This window comes from Phyllopteryx taeniolatus, chromosome 17 (assembly GCF_024500385.1).
Source record: "Phyllopteryx taeniolatus isolate TA_2022b chromosome 17, UOR_Ptae_1.2, whole genome shotgun sequence".
Classification (NCBI taxonomy): Eukaryota; Metazoa; Chordata; class Actinopteri; order Syngnathiformes; family Syngnathidae; genus Phyllopteryx; species Phyllopteryx taeniolatus.
This window is the reverse complement of record NC_084518.1, coordinates 1,463,154-1,487,457: the sequence shown is the minus strand read 5'-3', so window position 1 is coordinate 1,487,457 and position 24,304 is coordinate 1,463,154. Positions and strand designations below refer to the sequence as shown.

Genomic DNA, 24,304 nt, shown 5'->3' with positions numbered 1-24,304 from the left:
CAATCGCATGATTTCCCTTCAGCGTCGCCGTCCAAAATCAATCTATTTTACAGTCGACTCTCATTAGTCAACTCTCTGCCGTCGTTTCGTCCGTCTCGGTGACGCAGCCGCCTCCTCGCGGTCTCCGAGCAGAGTGGCGGAGGGAGTAAAATATTAATTACTAAAATCACTGCGCTCCCGCAGCTTTTATTCATGCTTACTTGACAAGCTCACGAGAAACAGAGCCAATGTCGGTAAAAAGCGCGCACACGCACACACACTATTGTTCTACGAGTACAGTGTTCACCTGCTCTTGCGCGGTTCATCATTCGCAGCCTCACTATATCACTTATGTTTAAGCAATGAATTTTATTTATTTATACTTTTTTTTTTTTTTTAAATGTGTACAGAATACAAGGCAAGTCACAATTGTGCCCCTTCGGTGCAGTACCATGTTCTTCCACAACATGGGGGGCAGCACTGAGACCTAGAGAAGAAGATGATGTCCCTTTAGGGTAATACACTACCATATTTTGCCTTTTTAATATTCGTTGCTCCCACAGCGCAGGGAGAATATATGTCTGAGTATTGTTGTATGCTCTGTTTGTTTGTGTTGCTGCGCCGTGTGGGACAAAGTAGCAGTTGTTTGGACGGTTCGTATGATGTAACATCTATGCCGATTCCCGTTGGCCCGTCAATAGCGTTTTGCATTATAAGTTAGCATTACGCTAGCGGAGATTTGCTAGATAAAGTTACTTGATTTGGTTGCACATTTTGGCGTTTAAACATACAATGTTCAATTTTAATTAGTAAAGCATGTGGGAGGGGTAAAACTTGACAAATATTTTTCCTGGGGTCTCACTCCACTGCAGATTTTCACCGATTGCGAGTGGGTCCGGAATAATAAATAAACGGGGATTCACGTTTGTATGACGCGAGTCAATGTCTGCTAACAACACACACACAGGCCACGTAACGATTCACTTTTGTAAAAAAAAAAATGCACCCAAATGCCTTTCAAATGTATTCACACAAACGACATGAGCACTTTTTTTTTTTTTTTTTTCTTCTTCTCCCCCTACATACCAGTAGACAAACCTCAAAGTCATATCATGTAAGATTTAAATGAAAACATGTTTTCTTGGTATCTCAGCCTTCAGGACCGTTTTTCTTTAGAACACTAAGAATTAAGCCACTGCCATGGCAAAGAGGCAGCAACAGCTACTGGACACAAAACTCACAACTATTAAGACTTGTTTTGGTTTGGTGCACGCATTTCGATTCAACGTAAATGTCTCTCGAACGAGTCCGTTCATCCAGAAAGAGGCTGTGTAGCCTCCAGGAGAGCCGACATTGTGGGAATTTTGCGTGGGGTCCATTTGAGCTTTAATAAAACCCATTAGTGGAAAGAAAGAATTTCCAGGGGGGGGAAATGCTGGAATTTCTAGTCATAACAGTTTAAAAAACAGTTTTTCTGATGTGTTGTTGATTACCGCCCATCTACCAAATGAAAGAAAACGACAATCCCCAACTGTATGACGGCAAATGATTGTATTGTATTACCGCAAATAAACTAGTGCTGTGCCGAGAAGAGGTCTTCCTTAGTGGCGCTTTCTTATGTGGCAACATGCTTGCGACATCAGAGACGGAACAACTACAACAAATCATAGACAAAGACAAAGAATAATAATAATAGCGAGCATTGCAAGTGAAGCTGAAATTATGAATGTGCGAGAGAGGAAAAAAATAAACCCACGGCGTCTATAAATAGGACGCATACAGTAGGCCATTTTGGACCGCGTCTGCGTACGCAGCGAATGCGAGCACGAGCAGGTTAGCAGCAGCATCAGCAGCCGCCGCCGCCGCATTTTTGCACATGCAAATGAAGGCGTCGGCGCAAAGATAACGAGGCCCATATTTCCCCCTCCTCAGTGGGCGCATTATTTATTGATGTTCTGTAGCTTTCCCCCACACTCCCTCCTTCACACGTTCTTCATCCTCTCCCCGTTGTTGCTGCTAGGGTCTTCTCACTGCCACCCTCATTCTGTTTCGGTGTCATTTCAGCAATTATTAAAGCACGACGCGTTCCCAGTCATCGGAGATGAAACACGGAAAACACACAGTGTTGTAGAGCTGCAAAAAATAGAAAATAAAAACGGTGGTAAAAGGGGAGTAAAATTAACAAAAATGAAAAATGTAGCTCCTCCTATTTTGTACCCCAAAAACATTACGTGCGGCAGTAAGCAGCTCTTTTTTAAAGTCCTAACAATTACTGGGAGCATGTACAAAGTTATTTCATGCTACAGATTAAGACGCCAAAGGACAGGTTTACTTCCTTTCATCTTTTACCTTCTTGTGAAGAAAACATTTTCCCTATGTGAAAGGGAAGATGTCACCTTTATAGCTTGAAGTAAAAAGATTTTGTTCCTCGGGGAATTCTCGTTATTCTCCTTTAGGCTAAATGAACATTGTGATCTTCATCTTACTCAAGGCCAGCGCTGGATCCAATCTTCTTTCCCGCCACTTAAGTGGCAGCACTTTGAGATTGACTTGCCAGTCATATTTGTTACAAAAAGTTTTCTGAAACACGAACAATTCGAGGTCTTTGTGTTTTTACTCAACACAACATGTGTATGTCGCACTACAAGGGAGGAAAATTATGTGAATCTTTGATTTTAATAACTGGTTGCCCATCCTATGGCTACAATACCGTCAAGTAAACATTTCCCGTCATTGCTGATCAGATGCGCGCAATGATCTGGACGAATTTTTTTGTGTGTTGTGCATCTCAACCGGTCTGAGGTCCAGGAGGTCTGACTGGGTCACTCCAGGAGGTGCACATGCTTCTGTTGACTTGCGTTTTTGTTTTCCGTCTGTCTTCTGGCAGACGCAAGATGCAAAATGTCTCGATAAACTCGGGAATTCATTTTGCCGTCGATGATAGCGATGCGTCCAGGCCCTGGATGGGCAAAGCATCCCAAACCATGATATCACCTCCACCATACTTCACAGGGAGGAGGTTTTGATTGTGGTGTGATGTGCATTTTCTTCTTCTCACACGAAATTGAGTGTTCCTTCCAAACACTTCCCCCCCCCCCCCCCCCCCCCCCCAAACATTTGCCGTTTGAGGGGCCATCAATAAAAATGTCAAACTTCTCAACGTGATAGGCGCTGCATTATTAATCACAAATATGCACATTGTCATGACACTATTATCTGGAATATCGAGAAAACAATGAAACATTTTCACACACTTTGGTCATAATTGCCAATATATGATAATGCCCATGAACACCAAAATGTGTTTCTTTTACATTCATTAATTTTTCATATTTGCATTAGAAAATCTGTTTGTTTTTTTTCCACCATGAATTACAAAAGAGCAAATGAAGTTAAGAAAGGGCATGTTTTAGACATGCATATTTATAGCGCACCAACACATTCTAGCATACAAATGAAGCCACAGCGGACACGCAAAACAGTGTTTTGTTTCCAATTGTAATTGGATGACAAGCAACGAGTTAGCCGACACGGCAAATCTTCTGAGTTTGACGTTCGGAAACTGCGTTCTGTCGCAGGGAGGAATCTGGAAGAAGGGGAGAAGAGAAGGGAGGAGAACTAGCTCAAAGGAGGTGGGACTGTCATGGGAAGAAGAAAATAAAATGGCGTATTCCGGAGATACTCTCTGTGGCGCGCGTATAAACTCACCCACACACAAAGCCATCAACAACCAGGCTTAAAATAGGACAAAGCGTGTTTCTCTGTAGGAACAAAAACATATGCCGTAAATTTAGCAGCATGGAGTCAGTGAACAGTTGTGGAAGTTGTGGAAGCGAAAGCAGCTCCGTCCGTGGAAAAATCGAAGGAGAGGAATGGCAACGAGAGGAGGACGTAAGAGCTCCTGTCTGCGAGCGTTTGTCCTTTCAAAAAAAAGGTGCCGTTGCATCTGTATTCAAAGTGCACACTCACTCCAGCCCAACGTGGCTCCCTCTCCCTACTGCGTATACGTAGATTAAAAGCAGGTGTCAGGAAATTAAATATACACCCCGCTCTGGCTTTTATTCTGTTTCGCACTTAACATCCATGAATGGCGTCCTCTTAACTCCTTCAATTCACATTCAAAGCAGGTTGTATTGGCCCAACTAATGTATAACGAGCAATCGTGCATCGGGGGCCCTCCCCGCTGGCTGCATCTCCCCCATAAAAAGAGACTTTGTTTCGGCGAGCGAGCCGCTCAGACGGGGCAGAAGTCACGCCGCCAGTTAGGGGCACGCTGCGTGAGCAATATCGCTCTTTTCGCTCTCTGTTCATTCTCTGGAAGATGCGGGAGGCGGGACGGGGCGAGCGGCGGCCGCCGCTCTGTCGTGTTTTCATTAAAAAGCCACGCTTCGCTGTCTAATCCAGGCCGCTGTGCCCTTTCCTGAGCAATTCGGACCGCTTACCTCATCTTTCAATCATGTCATCTGTTTGCCACCGCTAATGCCGGACAGTCGCCTGCACGGACATGGCAAGAGGACACAAAGGTGAAGAAGAGGAGGAGGAAGAAGAAGAAGAATGGAAGTCGAGGAGAGGAGAGGAGGGGGTCTAGCAGACAGACGGAAAGTCCAGTTTCCATTGCGACGGGACCACGTCTCTTCTGCTCCACTGACTGCTCTGTCCCAAATTGCCTTGTGTGACTTTCAACAGTAAACACTGGGGGAGGGGTGGGACGGGGGGGGGGGTACACGTGTGGTGCTGAATGGACAGCGGGGACCCTCATAAAAGTCATCTTATGCAAAGGATGTAGTTTCCATAGATACAATTCCACACTGCAGAGCCATGTTCCCCTCCACAAATGCTTCACTGCCTTGCAGACAAGGTTTACAACGCTGCGTAAAAACTAAACGTCCATCCCAGAACGGCCCTAGACTAGGAACCAGAACAAGCATCAGAGGAAAACGAGGGATGGAGGGTGGGAGGTGAAGACAGCAATGTGGAAAGAGATGTAGAAATGGGACTCCATTATTCATGATGTGTGTTTCATGTGCTTGGTGACATGTGGGACAGCAGCGATAATGAGAGTCCCGGGGGAGCGAAAAAGCACATACGCACACGCGGAAACCGCCGCTCGTTCGCCAAACCCTCCACTGGACACGCCGCTGACTCCAAACTCAACTTGAACGGGTTAATACCTGAAATGGGGCCCATTCCATCCTAAAACATGCGACTAAATACCCCAAAAAAAAAAAAACATGACCTAGTGGACGATCACTAGCGGCCACCAAGTTGTTTTGGTTCAGTAGTAGATAAACAACACAGTTGAGTATATGCTGTGTGTGTGTGTGTGTGTGTTTGTGGTGAGGTGCACTCCAGTTTAGCCTGAGGCCGTGAGCTGCATTAGCAGCACTGAGTGACTTGCCTGGTCGCCCCCCAGACCCCTCCCAACCAAGCATTTGAGTGCTGGTGGCAGAGAAGTGTCACTGCCCAGCACGGAGAGACCAGGCTTAACTCGCTACACACACACACACACACGCGCATGCACGCACGCACGCACAGAGATTGTCAGTGTTTACCAGGAAGTATCGTTGAAATCCCAGGCAGTAAAGTAAACAAAAAAACCCAATCTGGCACTTTAAAAGTCGTCAGCCTCTTTCAAGTTCGTCGTCGTTTGATCTCAAGTTGACCTCGAGCTGAAGTTGCCTACATGAACACGACGAGATTTTGCAAGTCTGCTTGAAAATCCAAGTCTTGTTCGGGTGTGCTTGGTGTGGAAGGACTTGGGAGTTACGACCTTAACCCCATCAAACACCTTTAGGATGGGCTACAACCAGAGGTGGGAACAAGTCTTTGCCCTCAAGTCCCGAGTCAAGTCTCAAGTCCTACACTTTGAGTTGAGTCATTTTACCAACAAAATAAACAACAACAATTAGGAATCGAGTATTCTACTGACAATTCCATCGGAATAATCAAGTATAAGGATCAAATACATGTTTTCTTGGTTAAAGAGCAATTATGAACACACAAGAGAAAATGAGACATTTCACTTAATGAACGACCAATTGGTTTCCTCTTTTCGATAATCAACAGTATTTGTCTTAAATTCACATTGTGCATGTAGCAGGAAACTGCATTTTCTTGTCTACAAACAGAGGAGTGGCTCAATCAAAATAATACAATTTGATTCAAGGACTATAACATACTGTATACATAGCATCTATATATATTTAACATCGTAATGCAAATGCGCAAATTCTCGTAATATAGAGACAATCGATTATTAGCTTTACAAATCGACGTTGTACTGATATAAATCCCCAATCGGCTCAGGCTCTATCAATGCAATTGGATCATAGGAACATAAATCGATACACTGATTAATTGTTACGTTTCTATCAGTATGTGTGCAGTTAAATAATTGAAAAAAACCATCAAAACCACTTTGCGCAGAGTATTCAGTTGTTCTGGGAGATTATGTTTTTTTGTTATGGAGCTTCAGAGTGATAACCATTTGAAATCACCAACATGCTGTGACCTTGCTTCAGTACCGTATGCAGTACTACTACTTCTAACTCAGCGCACCAACAACAGAACCATCATGATGTTTTGGGTTTTTTTTTTGTCCTTGATGAGCTTCCCACCCTGAATCAGTTCAATGACGGTCTGCAGTGTTGATGTGGCCTCCGTGTGCGCGTTTGGTCAGCAAACAGTGAGTCGGATCAATAGGTGTGATTGCCAGGTCATGTAGGAACATGACACTTGGACGACCACCAGGGATTCCATTTGATTCTTCATTATGTCTGTCATGACCCCTCCGCAACCCAAGTGTTCCACGTGAAATAGAGACCTCATTCTGGCTAAAGGGAGAAATCTAGTCATTGTTTCATATTACTGCACTGCAATTTTTGTTTTACAATTATATCGAGTGAAGGGGATGAACATTACATATCTTCCCAGATTAGCGTTTTCTGAAATTAGAAGCATTTTCCTTGACAAAAATTCCCCACACGAGCAGCGTGTGTGACAAAGCCATGTTGCAACCCACGTTTTGTTGTCAACTATATGTAACAATCACAGTCTTCATCTCTTCTGAGGTGAAACCAAGTTAAACCAACAAGTAACAAGTGAAGAGATGTTATGGAAGGATTGGTGGGATTAAAAGGGAAAATGTTCACTGCTCGTTCATAGGGAGGAAACATGTGGCGTACCAAACATTGGAACAAGTTTCCTTAAAGACAATCTCTTGGCAAAACGTGCTGTAATCTCCCCTCACTAATCGGCTTTTACTAGCCTAAACAAAACAATGGAGGAAAAGCGGGAGGAAAAGGGTTCAAACCTCTTTACTTCAATCCCATTTCTTAACGCAATCCAAACTAGAGATCCCCATTGACTTATTTCCACTAAGCCTTGCTTTCACTTTTCACTGAAGTGACGCAGAATACGTAGAAAATGAGAAGTGTGGTTTATAAATGCGATGAGGAGAAATGGTTTGGCCGAACATCAGTATCGGCACGAGTAGAATTTAATTGGAGGGGGGAAAAAAAACATTTGAAGATTCATTCCTAACAAAAATAATTGGAATGCCATTCAGTAATGTCAAGTATAAAACACCCTAAGGTGGATCAGCCCCAAATTTGACACATACCAAATATATTAATACGCACCTGCTGCATATGACTCATCTTTGTCATGAAGACAAATTACACACTTAAAAAGTAAGAACAATGTCGAACATAGTGATAACGAATGATTTGTTTTTTTCGTTTTACAAAATGTAAAAGGATACGCACCCGTGGAAAAGGACAGATTTTTGTCATGAAGATTTCTACATTATTCAATCAAAAGGTAAGCATATTGTCAAAAAGGCCTTCCGGTCTTAACTAGTCTCATATCTCTTGTCAAGCTTATTTGTTATTGTAAAAGTGAAGTTGCATGGATCTATTTTTCTTATGTCAAAAGGTGTTAACATACTAAAAGTTCTTGGGAGCATTTGTTTTAAAAATGGCATGCAGGCGCCATCTACTTGATTATAAGCTTTTTTTTTTGTTTTGTTTTTTTTAAAGCAATAATAATTAGGAAAAAAAAAAAAGAATAATAATTTTAACAAACTGCAGTTTAGCTTCTTTTTCATCTGCAAATGAGAGGCAGCGCGGAGTACGCCTCTCCCTGCGCGGCTCGTGTCGTCACCCAGCCTGGCTCGCAGGGCGAGGTGGTGGCCAGATTTGTGTCAGCGTGATGTGCTCTCGGGGACTTTCCCATCTCTCCCTCTTAAACTGATTGACGCCGAGACGGTGGCGCCCGGCAAACGCTCGCGCTCACCGTCCTGCATGTGCGCTACTCACGATGTGTGTGCGCAGGCTAGCGTGTGCTTGACAGAAGCACAAAGAAGGCGAAACGGCGGGCGACGCCGAGCGGTCTGTGTTAAGTGCACGTGAGCGGGCGCGTGTGGTAGTGTGTAAATAGTCAATAATAGCTGACACTTGTCAGCTCTCTCCTACGTACACACAAAGCCTGCGGTTGGGGCATTGTTGTACTCCCCCCCCCCCCCCTGCACCCGCCCCCCTAAAACCGGCCTCTCAAGCAGAAATAATTATGCCTATTGTGGCCCTCGTGCACATACGCGCACGCACGCACGCACGCACACACACACTTGTTTGTGCTAATTAACACACTCTTCCACGTGCCTACTCAACCTAACTGAGTAAAAGATGGCTGCCAGCAGCCCATCTGTTCCTGCCTTGCTCTCACTCTCACACAGGCAAATGGGACAAAATTATACATGGAAAAAAGAGAGAAGGAAGCACACATAGAGGTGAGCAGACCCCAAAACGTTGGTGTTATGCAGTTGTACCACAAGTTGAACATTACAAATTGACGCAATCTTCCAATTTCTTTCCTTGCGTGGACGTTTTATTGTGTGCGTTTGCATGTTTGTCTGCATGAAATCAGCTGCACGACGAGGTTCCCCCCCTTACAAACACCCTGCTGTGTGCCACATGGGGCACTGCAGGGATGGACGAGCGAGGAAACGTGATATCAGTGGGCCGTTTGGGGGGTGGGGGGCCAGTCAATGAGGTTGTGTCCCATGAGCCCTGGGGAGGCCATGTGCTCACCGACCAAATCCCGCACTGTGACGAGCCCGGCACCGCCGCACAGGTCAGCGCAGCCTGAATGTAGCTGAGGTTAATGTTTCATGACTTCTCCCTATTCAGCCAGGTTCATGTCAAATCTGGAAATGGCTTTATTGTGTTATATTCAAGGTGTGCATGTGCGTGCGTGCGTGTGTGATGGGCTTGTACGTTTGCTCTCCCTGGAAGTGGCTGCCTTTGTAAGACCAGCGTTTACACGAGTATGTGGGATCTCAGACAAGTGTTTCTATTAATGTCGTCTTTGTGCTGTGTGCACAAGCACAGATTTACCAACAGGCACCGCGCGTGGATGTAAATGGATATATAAGACCAGGTTTCTTCTGATATAAAGTGGAGCATTTCTCATGAATTTTAGCTAAAGACAATTTGATGGGGATATTTATTTTCCTCATTGATTTCCAAATAAAGGCCAATCATTACAATATTTTCTAGGTTGAAATAACTTAAAATGTAAATAAAGGCGTCCATTTTGCCGAGCAACATATATGCATTGTTGAACTAAATATCTACAAGTCCGTTAATTAAGACAAGAAATCAAGTGCTGGTCATTTAAGTATTCAACCCTGTTGCCACCCAGAGCATGCACGTGTGCGTATGTGCGCGTTTTTTTTTTTTTTTTTTTTTTTTTTTAAGCGCCTGACTTCCAACAAGGACGCCAGGGGCAGAGAATTGATTAGCAATGTAGCCTGTAAGTGACCTTGCCACTCAGCGACACCCATTAGTATCCAAGCTCGTAGGTTTGACACACTGATTTTGTGAAATATTATTTAGTAGGGAGGTCATGATTGAATATTTCTTAGAATCGATTCTCCCATTGATTATTGGTCGAATAATAATCGCCCCGCCCACAATGATTTTATTTTTTTTAACTACTAACATGCATTTTATTCTCATTGAGAGACTTTGACTTTGTAAATTGCACATCTAGCAGTGCCTAAAATCACTTACAGACGCTCCTCTGTCCTTTTTAGCAAAGTTTATCAGTGACCCATCACTCGGTCCGTCTGCAATAACTGTCAGTGGGACACAATGGTTCCTGCGGCGCAAAGATGGTTCCGGGAGTTTTTTCCCCCCCGCGGGGGCTTTGAGACAGAAACTTTGCATCAACCTATTTGAGCTGAGTTATTCGATTTTTTTTTTCCCAGACCTAATTAATAATTTTTACAATAGTAAACAAAGACATAATAAACCCATAAATCCTTCAGTTTAGTGCCTTTCATAAATGAAACGCATCTTTGTTTGCATAATTGGCAGGATTTTGGGATGACATTTGTGGAGGAAAAAAATACAGTTGCTAAAACGAAATGTAAAAACAATCTATTCTTTCTATTCTTAAACAGGTTTTTACCAATACATTGGTGTATGTGTATATGAAAAATGACTGTGGCAGTAAACAAAGGCAAACTGTGTGGCAGGTGGATTAGATGAAGCAGAGTCGGGCATCTTCTGTGTGCCATCCATGTGGCCGCAGCCATCTGCTGGTCCAGTCTGGGCACATCCGAGCCACTCATTAGCTCTCTGCTGGTTACTCTGACAGCTTAAATGTGTGCTCATGGTGTGGTGTTCTTTTTTTTATGGGCGTCCACAAACTTTTCATCTCTACTGTCACTACTCCAACTCTCTGCCTTCAGATCTCCCATTTGCAATCCCCGATTTTCTCATGGGGGCGCAAACACACGTGCACGAAACGGTACCGGGACGGGCAAGTGAGAAGGGAACTAGGTCAGTCTGCCTGCACCCCTCCCCTCTTAAAACGCTCTCACTGTCCTGGCTGGACTGGAAAGTGGGACACACGCACAAATGCATTAAAAAACACACACACTTATATTAATATACAGACACACACAAACAGATGGGGAACATGTGCGACTGTCAGAGTGGAACCGGTTGGGCCTCAGAGGGCAAGGCGGCATGGCGTTATGTCATCAGCTCAACCTTCGGCCCAATATGCGATTGCGCTGCTAATGTGCATGCGGACACCTGCGGCCAACGGCGCAGGTAGCGAGGGAAGACGAGACTTGGATTTAGCGCGTCATCAAAGCCTCTCATTAGCTGTAGCAAAACGTCAGCCAACCGCACAGAGCGAAATCTGTACAGAGCGTGAAAGCAGCCACTTAGGGATCAAGAAAAGTGTGCTTTAAGAAATGTACTTGCCCTTTAGCAAGATGAGCGGGAGTGCTCAAACTATAACAAACTAAAAGAATGTGTACACTAATTCTATATTGTGGAATTTCACCTCTTGCAGGCGGGTCTGGAAACTTTCACCTATAATAAATAAAGATGAACGTTCTGTGAAAAGAAAGTGATTACGTAAAATTCACAAAAACAAAAAAGTTGTGGGAGGTGCGTGCTTTGCTCATGGGCACCTCAGATGTGAAAGGGAGAGGGCGGGGGTGCAGTTCATTCACTCCCAAAACACATTTCCCTCGTTGCCATTTTTAACAACTTGAGACAGCTGCCCATGATGAGTAGAGGGAACAATATTTTGGATTAAAATTCACAACTGAGAGACCGCTGCACGCGTACATTTAGAGCTTTACCAATTGGAACTTTTTGGCATGAGAGCAGAGGAAAGTGTGCATGTTAAGAAACTCGGAATTTATTATTTTGCCATTGTTATTAGAGCCGTCCAGACAGTCCTCTGCTGGCTGGGGGTGTTTGACTATGAATTTTAGCAAGTGCCGTCACTAGTGTTAATGTTAACTAAAGATTGAGTCACAAATCTTTCCTTTTTGTTCATGTAGTTTAATTTCAGCATTGCTTTCCGACTGACAAGGTGATGGAGTTTATTTGCACGGATTGAACGCGCAGATAAAGGCGGTCAAGGTTGACGCTGGCTTGACTGTGAGGGCTTGCAGCGTTTGGCGCATGCCGCCGTTCGTACAGAGGCGAGTGTCAAGTTCACTGAGCAGCTCATCATGTTCAGCATCGGATCTTCACACTCACTGCTCATCAAGTGACCTATATACCCACACATACGCACAGCAGCCCTGTGACACTAGACCCAATCACACACAACCCCAATTCCAATGACGTTGCTTCTCTGGGTCCGAGCTCATCTAAGATGGACTGATGAAAAGTGGAAAAGTGTTCTGTGGTCCGACGAGTCCACAGTTCAAATTGTTTTTGGAAATTGTGGACGTCGTGTCCTCCGGGCCAAGGAGGAAAAGAACCATCCGGACTGTTATGGACGCAAAGTTCAAAAGCCAGCATCTGTGATGGTATGGGGCTGTGTTAGTGCCAATGGCATGGGTAACTTACACATCTGTGACGGCACCATTAATGCTGAAAGGTGCATACAGGTTTTGGAGAAACATATGCTGCCATCCAAGCAACGTCTTTTTCATGGACGCCCCTGCTTATTTCAGCAAGACGATGCCAAAGCACATTCTGCACGTGCGTCGTAGTAAAAGAGTGCGGGTACTAGACTGGCCTGCCTACAGTCCAGACCTGGCGCATTATGAAGCGTAAAATACGACAACGGAGACCCCGGACTGTTGAGCAGCTGAAGCTGTACATCAAGCATGAATGGGAAAGAATTCCACCTACAAAGCTTCAACAATTGGTGTCCTCAGTTCCCAAACGTTTATTGAATGTTGTTAAAAGAAAAGGTGAAGTAACACAGTGATGAACATGACCCTGTCCCAGCTTTTTTGGAACGTGTTGCAGCCATAAAATTCTAAGTTAATGATTATTTGCTAAAAACTATCAAGTTTATCAGTTTGAACATGAAATATCTTGTCTTTGTAGTGTATTCAATGAAATATAGGTTGAACATGATTTGCAAATCATTGTATTCTGTTTTCTTTTTTTTTTGTTTAACACAACGTCCCAACTTCATTGAAATTGTTTTTTTTTTTTTTATACATGTCAAAAAAAAAGTTTTTTTTGCAATTGCATAAAAACTGCTAGACTACATGTCAACTACAAAACAAAAACCCTGATGCTCATGTATGTGAGACGCAATGCTGGACTTTGCATACATAAGATATAAAACACCATCTGCCAGAACCTGAGGCCATTCTTGCCCTACTAGCCTCCTTGCTTGATTTTCTTTCCCTCTTATTTCTCCAACATTGTGGTTACACACATTGTAGAGCCACAAATTGTTCAAGAACTACAGAACGCACAAATGCAGCAGTGATCACATAATCAAACGCACATAACGGAATTACAAAACACAATAAAGGCTTGACACGATATTTCTTCCTCTCACAGACGCAATTAGGTTAATGAAGATGAATGTGGGGACAGTGCTATTGACAACCACTGTCACTAATTGCAGCGCCTCTTTTCAAGGACGTAGTTGTGCGACCTAGAAGACAACTATGGGGTAGTCGTTACAGCTCACAACGGGATGTCACTTACAGTTAACGTCAGGATTTGACATTTGGATCATATGTACTGAGATGTAAATGTAGCGATAATAACTGAGAAAAAGAAATGTCAGCCCAAAGGAGAGCAAAGACGAGGCTGAGTGAAGCGGGGGCGGAGGGGGGGGTCGGGTACAAGCTGGAAGGAGGTGGAAGGCCAGATCAGTGATCCAGAACAGTGAGCAGACAGAAGACACAAAAAGTCAACATACGTCAACTGTCACGCACAAACCAGATAAAAACCATCCCAATTCCTAAAATGACAAACAAAACATCTGCCAGCAGATCAGCCTGGATATTGAAAGAATAAAAATAAAGAAGGAAGTCTTACCTGGGACGATGGAGACCGTGTCTCTCTCCCAGGAGACGACGCTGACGTACTCCTGCACGGCTGTGGGGATGAGGCACTTGAACACGGCTACGTTGCCCCGCATCGACCGCTGGTCCGCCACCCGCACCGTGTAGGGCTCCCTGAAAACTACACACATACACGAATACGCAACACTTAATGGCTGGGTTACATAAAATTAGCGCACCATCAATACAGTGAGGCTCTATTGATAGAGTACTCGATCATATACATCTGTTGCGCACGATTAAAATGGGGTGATGTGACAAAATGTGCATTTCTTTTCGAAATCGATAAAAAAAAAATAAATACACGTCAATCAGTAAACTCAAAGGAACTTTTTTTCAATGTTGCTGTAAAGTGAAAAGGAACATAATTCAAACTAAATGCACAATTAAACTAGGCCACGGAGGAAACAATTACAATGTTATAAGATAGATCGATAGATCGATCGATAGATCGATAGATAGATAGATAGATAGATAGATAGCGACAGACGGAGCGGTGCAGCGTCTGCAGTGATGCGGACTTTGTATCGGTCCGTTGTGGTGAAGAAGGAGCTAAGCCGAAGGTGTTCCGGGCACGTCCCACCGGGAGGAGACCCCGGGGAAGACCCAGGACACGCCGGAGAGACTACGTCTTTCGACTGGCCTGGGAACGCCTCGGGATCCCCCCCGGAAGAGCTGGATGAAGTGGCTGGGGAGAGGGAAGTCTGGGCGTCCCTGCTAAAGCTAGTGCCCCCGCGACCCGACCTCGGATAAGCGGTAGAAAAGGGATGGATGGATGGCGGTCTAATCCTGTGTATGTGCTCTGCGTTAATAGAGCTGGCCTGCATTAGACAAGAGCATCACGGGTTGTTGTTTTCCAGCAGTGCCATGTTATGATTATGAATAAGCAATCATTTTTGTTCAGAACGTTCTAAGGATGACCAATTCAAAACAAAAACAATTGTCAGTTATTGTGAGGTGTGTGTGTGTGTGTGTGTGTGTGTGTGTCCCCACACACACACACACTGTCGAATGAGCAGGAGTTCATTAGCAAAACGGAAAAAAAATATTGGATCTAGCGAAAGGTTGCTAAGGAACTGCTCTTGGAATAGTTCACCTTGTAACGGACACCATCAGGATGAATGACTTGCAGTTTTTTTTGGTTGCAAGTATGAGCCCCGCCCCGCCCCCGCTTCACCAAAACGTCAACCCGCTCGCGAGATTGCCGGGCCCGACAGAGGCGTCCGGCTGCAGGATGTCGGGTCGACGCTAATCCCTCGTCTCCTGCAGCCCGGCTTTTGGGTCATGCGGGAATGCAGGCGAAACCCGGCCGGCACGAAGCTCAGGGTCCTGGCTCAAATCCGCAACTTGGCGCTAGTATTAGTATTAGAATGAATATGAGTATTAGTTGCGGTTGGTGTTGGGAGGCAGAATATGAAAGCAGATGTTGACGACAGGAGGGAAGGGGGAGGGAACGAGTGGCCTGAATGAACCACAGAGAACAGACGCAGCGCAGCTACGTTATCATCCAGATTTACTCTGCCGGGGATTTGAGGTTACAATTTGTTTCGTAATTTCACTCTCTCGTTCGCGCACCTCGGCTCGGCCTACGGCCGGAAGACTGCAACCTCCAAATGTGCTATTTTACAAGGGATATGGCTGGCTTATTAAAGCGGCATCACACAGTCTAATCAATGAAAAGCACCAATTAGGGTCGTTAATGAGAGATAATTAAAGAAGTGTGCTGTGGCTATATTTAGTATGACACAGGAGGGCGGTTTGGAGAACGTGGGTGGAGAGGAAGGATAGAACAGCAGCAACACGGGCAGCTTCTGGTCAGATTTTCCAAAAATAAACAATTTCCCATCTCTGCTCATTGAATCACTCGCTGTGACGCCCAATCCAAAGGAGTCGTTTTTGCAAATACAATGACAGGACACTCAAATCTGTTGTGACACTTTGTTTTAATCAAATTTGAATACTTGAAGCAGCACACTTAACTGTGGTGGTTCGGCTTTGACGCCGTGCTTCCACTGACAGGTTATATCACGATACAGTGGTCCCCGCTATTCGTGGCGGACCGAACCAGGCTGGACCGCGAATAGCGAAAATCTGTGGATAACATTATAATTGCATAGAATTTTCATGTTTTAGTTTTGTTTTTTGTTTTTGTTTTTTTTTGGGGGGGGGGGTGTTTGTTGTTTTTTTTTAAACCCAAAAAAATCTTGAATAAATTGAGATAATCTGCCGCGCTGCGCCTTTGGGGTTGTTTCACCCCAAAAAAGAAAAAACAAAATAACAAAAAAGACCAAAAAAAAAATGGAAAGAAATTGGGAAAAAGAATGTTGAAAAAAATGTGTATTTGTATTTATTCTTTTAATATCCACAGATGAATCCGCGGGTGCCAAATAGGTGTGCCTGAGCTGGCTCCGTTTTGTACGTTCTCGGTCGGCTTCAGACAGACTATTTTTGGGGCTGGTGATCTGTGTGTGAGCTGGCCTTCGTTTCAACTGCCAATCACATCTGCGCGCAGTCTCATTTTGACCTTTGGGTGCTTTTTCCCCTTCCATCATGCAGATTCTAGGATACTTTGTTTTATGACTCACCACCACCAACTCACCAGCTTTGATGCGGATGTTGGGGCTGCGGATCTTGCCCGCCTGGTTCTCGGCAGTGCAGAAGTAGTCGTTGTCATGGATGTAGCTGTTGTAGGCGGAGGGCGAGAAGGGATACAGCTGCAAGGTGCCGTTGGCGTACACGTGACGGATGTGGGGCACGTCGTAGATGTCGTCGCCAGTGGCCAGGTACCAGCGTAGAATGGCGCTGGGGGTGCCCCCTGCTGGACAGGGTAGGGACACCCCCACCGAGCTGGAGTAGGTTACCCTCTGTAGCGAGGCGTTCACAAAGTACAGCCTGGTCGAGGCCGCATCCTCACTGCGTACTGCGGGGACAAACAGAAAACACGACGTCAGGCCGAGGCGCGGGCGATAACGACGCCGCATTTCCAGGTCGGGAATGTCCTACAAATCTATTGCGAAATCATCATCGCAAATGCATTTCAAATGTTCAGCTGCAAACATCGGTCATGTGATGCAGAAAGCCAGGGATTTGGGCTAAAGCCTGCGGTGAAGAAGGTGGATGGGCGGGGGGGGGGGGGGGGGAGCCCGCTACCTCCATCCGGTTGTACGCCAACGCAAACAAAGAGGAAGCGAGACAACACTGATGAAGGTTATGTGATTGGAATTTCTATGCCAGACGCAGATTTAAGTCTTTTTAATCTCCTTACATATTTAACACACACACACACACAGAGAGACATACAGGAATACTCCTCGTTGGCCCTCAGATTAAACACAGAGAGAAAGAAAAGTGCGGGGAAGATGGAGAAAGGTCTGGAAAATTTGGGCTCCTCGTGTAAAGATTAGATGCAAATTAGGAGGGTGGACATATGATTGCCCTGCTATATGTTTATACTTTTGTATGGTGACCGCATTATATTAGTATGTTTTTATAATGTTTACTTACAGTAATTCAATCAATCCATTTTGTTGTTTTTGTTTTTGCACCCTTACTAAAGGCAGAAAATCCAATGCTGACAAAATCGCCACATACAATAAAATCAATATATTCTTACAGTATAGTGCAGTTAATATAGTATAAGCGTGCTTTTATACCAGACCCTTTCATCTATTCTGGATACATAAAAGTCTGTCTGTACGAGATTAATGTGAGGAACATAAAAGTTGAAGGTAGTTGCCGTAAAAACGTCCGCCGGGTTATGATTTAACCCAAATAAGTCCATGAAAGCTAAAAATGGATGTAGTATAACAAAAATGGGTTAAACACCTGCTCAACACAAGTGACGCTTGTAGATCAACACTGTCGCTACGCTGGAACCGAAGGAGAACCCACAGCTAACTTTTCCGTCTGGGGGCGAAATTATAAAACAACCAACATTGAAAGTGCAAGCGCACATATCAGGCGCGAGAGTGCCCCTAAGCTTGAGATTGATAAAGCTGTACAGAATGTTACAGATGGTATATGAAAAGTGACGGCCAGTCCAGTGGTGAGCTGAAAAATCCAGGTCAGACTCCCTCCCCACTGCAGATTACTGATAATGGCCCCTGAGCATAAAGCCATATTAAAGATTGCAATATCTATAATCTCCCAATGGGGGGACAGGACTAAAGTGGTGGAGTGCGGGGGTCACCCGGAGCGATTGGGGGAGGAGTGGGATCCGACGGTAGATTATATGCCCCGGGGGCCCGGGCCGGGCGCACGAGGCCGGTGAGCGCCGGGGACTGACGGAGCAGGAAGCGGAACAAAAACAGGATCAGAGCGAACTCCCAGCGCTCGGCCCGTCGAAACCCGGGCGGCGCAAACACGCGCTCGTCAGTCACGTGCACCACGCGCACTACACTCGAACAAAGCAAAAGACGGTGCGTCGCGCTGGGAGGAGGCAGTGTCATGTCACTGGGCACTTCGAGAAAAAAAAATTAAAATGAAAACAAAACAGCAAAATTCTGATCCTTATTGTCAGCCAAAGTGTCTCAGATGCATGCAAAAACTAGCAATTACACAATGTGAAAGTGTGAACAGCAGCTGAAGCGACCGGGGAGCATTTCGGGGTATCAGTGTCTTGCTCAAGGACACCACAGCCGCGAGTCCGGGGGATGTTGGCGGATGGTCTGAGTTAAAAAAATAATAATAATAATAATAATTAGGGCTAGGCGGCAAAATGTAATGGTGTCTTTCCTTGGCCTATGTCCCACCCCTCCACAAACTTTTGAGGATTTTTTGGGTGTAACTTTTCTCACAAACAAAGAGAAGTGTAAGAAAATGTTAACTGGTAAAAAAACAACGACAATTCTATACTACACACAAAGTGTTTCTGTTCTTTTCGGAGACAAAACACGTCTCACTTTTGCAGCATTTGGAAGTCGAATTCAGGAGGCGTCGTCGACCTTTTTTCAAGCGCCGTCCGGGACGAAGCACAGTTCGCTACGGTACCGCACGGGCTGTCAAACGCTGCAGTCGCTATTTTATACGTCCTGCCAGGGCGCCGCATCAATATGTAAGTCGTCGAGGTAGAAGTCATAACCTATGCAAGATTTCATCATGCATAATGCAGCCGACCTACGCCTCACCAGGATGCGAGTGCGCGCGCGCGCACGACACTCTCGCAGCCGCAACAAGGACGAGGTGCTAAACAAATCCCACAGCCGCCGATGTTTCAACGTGCATGCGTTTTCGCGCCCGTGTGCCCAACACGAGGTGGAACAATGCGTGTTCCTCCGCTATTTGCAGCCCTGATCGATTTGACAGCATTCTTCATCGCGTTTACGCGATCAGGATTTTTGGGGCCGATCAGCGAGTTTAAAAAAACAAATCGTACTGTGCACGATGGCAACAAGGAGTAAATGTCTTTTGCGGAGCCGATCAATGACGTCATTGATCGGATCGGCGAATGTTGACATCAAAGCCGATCAGCATAAAATGCTAATTATCGGCCGATACCGATCAGCGTGACAAAATTGGTGTAAAGTCTAATTGTGTTTGCTGATGAAAATGACAAGAGGGCGAAGGCACGACTCCGCCTGATGGAGACGTTTCATTGTCATTCATGCAATTCCGCTGTCCTTCTGTATTCCTGGTATGTGCCACACGATTGGGAAACATTTACAAATCACATTTTAGCCATGGCGATGAGGCAAGTGGCCGCCACCCCGCCCAAAAAAGAAACAAAATTGGAAGGGGCACTTCAAAGGCCTCTAAAACCCTCCATAACATAAATTCAGGGAAAAACAATTGATTACTAAAGTGCATCACCTATTCTACGACCCACACTGTTCTTCTTAGCCAAACAATTTGCACGATTTAGGTGGTGTTTTTTGTTTGTTTGTTTGTTTTTAGGGCAAGTGATACCATTTGATACATCAAGGTAATTTTGACACTCAGAGTACCTGCTGGGATTTTAGCCCGTGCCATCTTTTTTATTTTCAACTAAAACTTGTCAGCCAATCAGCTGAGGCCTTCCCCGAGTTGCAGACAAAACTAAAGTGTTGAGGAGAAATGTTGAAAATGAATAGGGAGGTGTCATTGACTGACTAGTAGCATGTGATTGGCTGACAGATTGGCTGGCTAGTAGCATGTGATTGGCTGACAGATATTTATCAATGGAAAACGTCCGACATCTACCACACACGTCCGCAGACCTCAGAATCTGCCCTGATGAAATTCACCAAAATCCCGTTAGACCAGCGGTCTACCTATTGCGCCGAAATTAGGCGTGGCCAAGATACGCCACTCCGCGCACGCCGCCGCAGGCGCGTCTCGACTACGAAAACCGAGCCCACAATGTTCAATGTCGAATCACCAACTTCTGGCCTGGCATTCACGAGTCAGCATTTTCAGTTTTTTTTTTTTTTTTGCCTGTCTCAGCAAATTGGATTAGTTTGATGACAGTGTCCTCTGTTCATTAAAATTCAAAAATGCAAAAACATTTTTGCTCCACCTTAATTCTGCCCGCAAAGCCATGTTGGGAGCAAACTTCTAAAGTTGTGGCTTCGATAAAGGGGAGCAAGAATATAGATGTGGAAGTGGAAACCTGAAGCCGAGGAGGGCAAAGTGGGCACAGACTGTTAGAAAAGGTGTGAATTGAATATTGGCGGATGTCATTTCGATAAAGGTGGGTTGTAAGCTTGTAGCTAATCCTCAGGGGTCTTGTGTAAGTAGCTGGAGGTTGGGAGGGGGCCGCCGGTCGGGGTTACATCTAATCAACGGCGGGACATCGCAGATCCCACCTACCGTTTTCTTGCACACCCCGTCCCCAACAATCTGCTCCGCCCCCCACCACCAACATTGCCCCCCCCCCCACCCGAGCTGTGTCAGTAAAAAAAAAAAAAAAAAAAAAAAAAAGTGTGCTACTTCAGCGGTCCCCTGGGACCTGCTCCCCCCTCACATCAAAGCAGCCAGTTTCTCTCCTAATGTGAATATCAAATCTGTGGCTCACAAGTCCCGGCACAGTCTGCATAAACGGCCCCTCCCCCCAGCCTTTAATTCTGCCTAGTGATGAGGCAAAGAGAGGGAGGGGAGTTGCTGCCAGAGGAGGAAACGGCGGCGGCGGCGGGAGGGAGGGAGGGAGGGAGCGACGGAGATGAGCAAAAACAACCACTTGCTTCACACATTTGAATTTTGCCCCCTAAAAAAAAAAAAAAAATTAAAAAAATGTAAAAAAAAAAAATACGCACGCCCGTTAACATGTCTGAGTTCCGAAGTTCAGATGGACAGTTCGTTGGACTCGCGACCAATAACGAGCTCGGATGCCTGCAGCGACGCTCGTTGACGTCTCAAGTTGAGCAAAAGTGCCGCAATGAATTTTTGGGTTGCCTTCACACGCCAACTCGGTGAGGATCGGTGATTAGCAACAGGATGCATCGGCAACAGCATTTCTGTACATCGGTACACGAGTCACAATCTCGAATCTTATTTTGAAGTGGTTGTTTTGTTTTGTTTGTTTGTTTTGTTGTTCTTTTTTTTTTTTTAAACATACGCTTTGAGTAGTGGAAATGTCGAGCTGCCTTAATGACGCCCTTTGCAGCTTTAATTGCGCAGCCTCGCAAAGAGGGCGCTGGGAATTGGACCGCGGCGAGGGAGGGCGAATTTAGCATATTTCTATTTGTGGAGGCTGAGCTGCATACGGGGGACACGCCGATGTGCCAGGCTGAAGGATCACCTTATTGCTTCGCGAGCGTGGAATTCTCTTTTCTTTTCTGCTTCGACTTGCACCGGCTGACGGTTTTTCATGGGCGCCTGAAAAGAAGGCCCACGCGGAGCAGGCCGCTTTGCATCGAACGGGCTCCGTTTCCTCCTCGCGCGCATTTGCACGCAACAGCGAACACAACACAACTTGGGGGTTTTGGAGAATATTTCTAATTGGTCGAAAATGACCGCCATTGCGCACGAGCCCTTTGAACCAATTGTCTCGAATTACGCTGCACACTTCCCCCTTTTTTGTGACACTCTGGTCTTTTTTTTTTTTTTGCACTTGAACGCACCACGAAAGGCATAAATCCACTCGCATTTGACTTTTGTGCAGGCATAAGAAGTGTGTTTGTGTTTGCAACAAGCAAAACAAGGATGCCCCCGTTCTCTTCGGCGCGCCACCGCGCACGTGACACGCACGCGCAGGCGCGCGTCTGGGGCTCCAGGTGCACCATTAGCGAGGAACAGGAGCGGCCAAGTCTGCAATCTGGCCCCCTTCCCTCATTTGCGTAAATTCACGTGCACAAGCAGGACACGGTGACTTCATTAATTCCTCCTTAAAACGGATCGACTGATTAAGGGGACAAATGAAAACGAAAGGTCATTGGGCAGGAAACGGGGGCGTCAATAATTGTGGAGCCAATTCAAAGAAATACGCGATGTGTGTGTTGGTTTTGCTTCGAAAGCAGACTTGCAACTTCCAGGTTTGCATTTCGAGGCCCTGACGTGGAGACGCTGCTCGATCTGTGCAATTTTCGATGCAGATGTGTCCACATTACAAAGCACTTGAAGAGCGAACGAGCAACTTGCTCAGGGATTTGCTTCAGAGGGAAGGGCAATTGTTTTTTGTTTTGTTCCCCCCCCCCTCAATCAACCACGTCGTCCTTTGCATTTCTGGCTCCATTTCCACGCTGGAACGTCAAAGCGGCTAATTGCAGCAATTAGGGCCTTTCTGCGGCTTGATCCCGATTTCACCCAAAAAGGGCCGTTGTCAGGGAAATGCCTTTTGTTCAACATCGAATTACTAATAGCGACAAATTGGCACTGAGGGCCGAAAAGATCGCGACGCAAATGAAAACTGCTTTTGTGGACGCGGCCTGATCGCAACAGCTGCAATTAGCGAAATGTGCACAATGAGTGGAAAATCCATTTTTCCTCGTGGAAACTTTGAAGAGTGCAAGATTGGCGGTGAATCGTTTGCGAGACGCACGCGGGGTCGACTGAAGGCTTCGCGTGATTTGCATGTTTTCCACCTCTCGCTGCATTTGCGCCTGGTTCTCGCCATTCAGCCATTTTACATATTCATAACTGCTAATGCGAAAAACAATCCGGGCGTCACGGGGCCCGAGCTCCAAAAGCACAGCGCTCGCATAAAACGAAACAAAAACAGCCTCACTTTGTCCACAACATGCGCGTTGGGAGCAGTCCTTGACATGACAACAAAACAAAAACGGCAAAAAAAAAAGCGTCATGTTTGCGTCTGGATTCGAACGCGCGGAAGCCTCCGATCTCAAATGCATTCCAAACACTTTTTCCCCCGATGGTCGCCCTTGAATCAAGTTGCAAACTGTCACACTGGCTGTAAAACGCCGATTTTGCTTTGCTCTTACCTTCTTGCAGAGAGTACAGCAGGAGTAAAGTTACAAGCCACATGCCATAAAGAGCAGGTATATTTTGGGGAGATATTTGCAATCCTGGCAAGCGTGAGGCGCAGTCTTCTTCTTCTTCTTCTTCTTCTTCTTCTCCTTTTTCTTATTTCTTCTGGGGCCAGGTGGGTCTCCGTGCCGGACTGGCGACTGTGCTCCCCGGAGGTCTCTCCAGCCCTGCCGCCCCACCAAGAACGGATGGCAAAGGAGAAGCGCCTCAGCCCCGCCCACGTCCCTCCTCTTCGGCAACAAATCCAACGCGCAGCAGAGCGCGCGGACCCGCTGCGCTCGAGGGGGTTCACGGGGGACCACCTGACCAGCCGTGCCCCAAAAACTTGCGGACCTCATGGATCACTTGGCGCCCACCTCTTGCGCGGGGTTCACCAAGACCACACGCGATGGCTTTTTCTTTTTTTGCTACTCTTGCCACGATTTTGGGACTTGCATTTCATGACGCCACAATCGTCTTTGTCTACATGTGCGGTGAAAATGGAGCACGCGCAGCTGCGTGCGCGTGCGTGGAGCCCAAAATAACAACAGCAGGTAAAACAAACCTGGGACTTTTTCTGGTTTCGTTTTGAAAAAACGAAGAAAATTGAACGTTTGCTGCTTTTTGGTGTTTTTTTTCTTTTTTTTTTTTTTTAGTGTAATTAAAGCGGGATTATGATGCCTTTTCAATTACTGACTGTGGATTTTTATTCCATTTAGACAATTTTCAAACAGAAAATAAGAACCCAAACGTGAAAATACATTTGCTTAACGAGGTTATTATTGTTCACATCCTTGTGTGTGTATGTATCTATCTATCTGTCTGTCTGTGGGAAAAGATCCTATTCAGCTCCAAAACCTATGATTGATTTACTGCAAATAATGTATCTTTATTCATCCATCTATGCCAATGACGTATTGTGGCATTCAGAACAGCTACATTTTCTTCCACGAGATGGCAGAATGTACATTTAACCTGCTGGTATTTATAAAATTACAATCACAGCTTTGTGTTCAAATAAACAGGCCCAAATTTCACCCTGTCAAGAAAATTTGTGACTATATTAGAATCATTTCAGTAAGTGCATTTTAA

General features: G+C 45.5%; 1 protein-coding gene across 1 annotated transcript in view; it reads right to left on the bottom strand.

Moving 5' to 3' along the window:
* Nucleotides 1-24,103, bottom strand: part of LOC133466915 (cell adhesion molecule DSCAML1-like) — a 48,542-nt gene extending 24,439 nt beyond the window's left edge. The window contains 4 exon segments of the mRNA XM_061751097.1: nucleotides 13,809-13,955; nucleotides 16,434-16,754; nucleotides 23,188-23,256; nucleotides 23,259-24,103. Of these exon segments, the coding sequence (XP_061607081.1) occupies nucleotides 13,809-13,955; nucleotides 16,434-16,754; nucleotides 23,188-23,256; nucleotides 23,259-23,571 (850 nt within the window). The 5' untranslated portion in view covers nucleotides 23,572-24,103.
* Nucleotides 24,104-24,304: the final 201 nt, after the last annotated feature.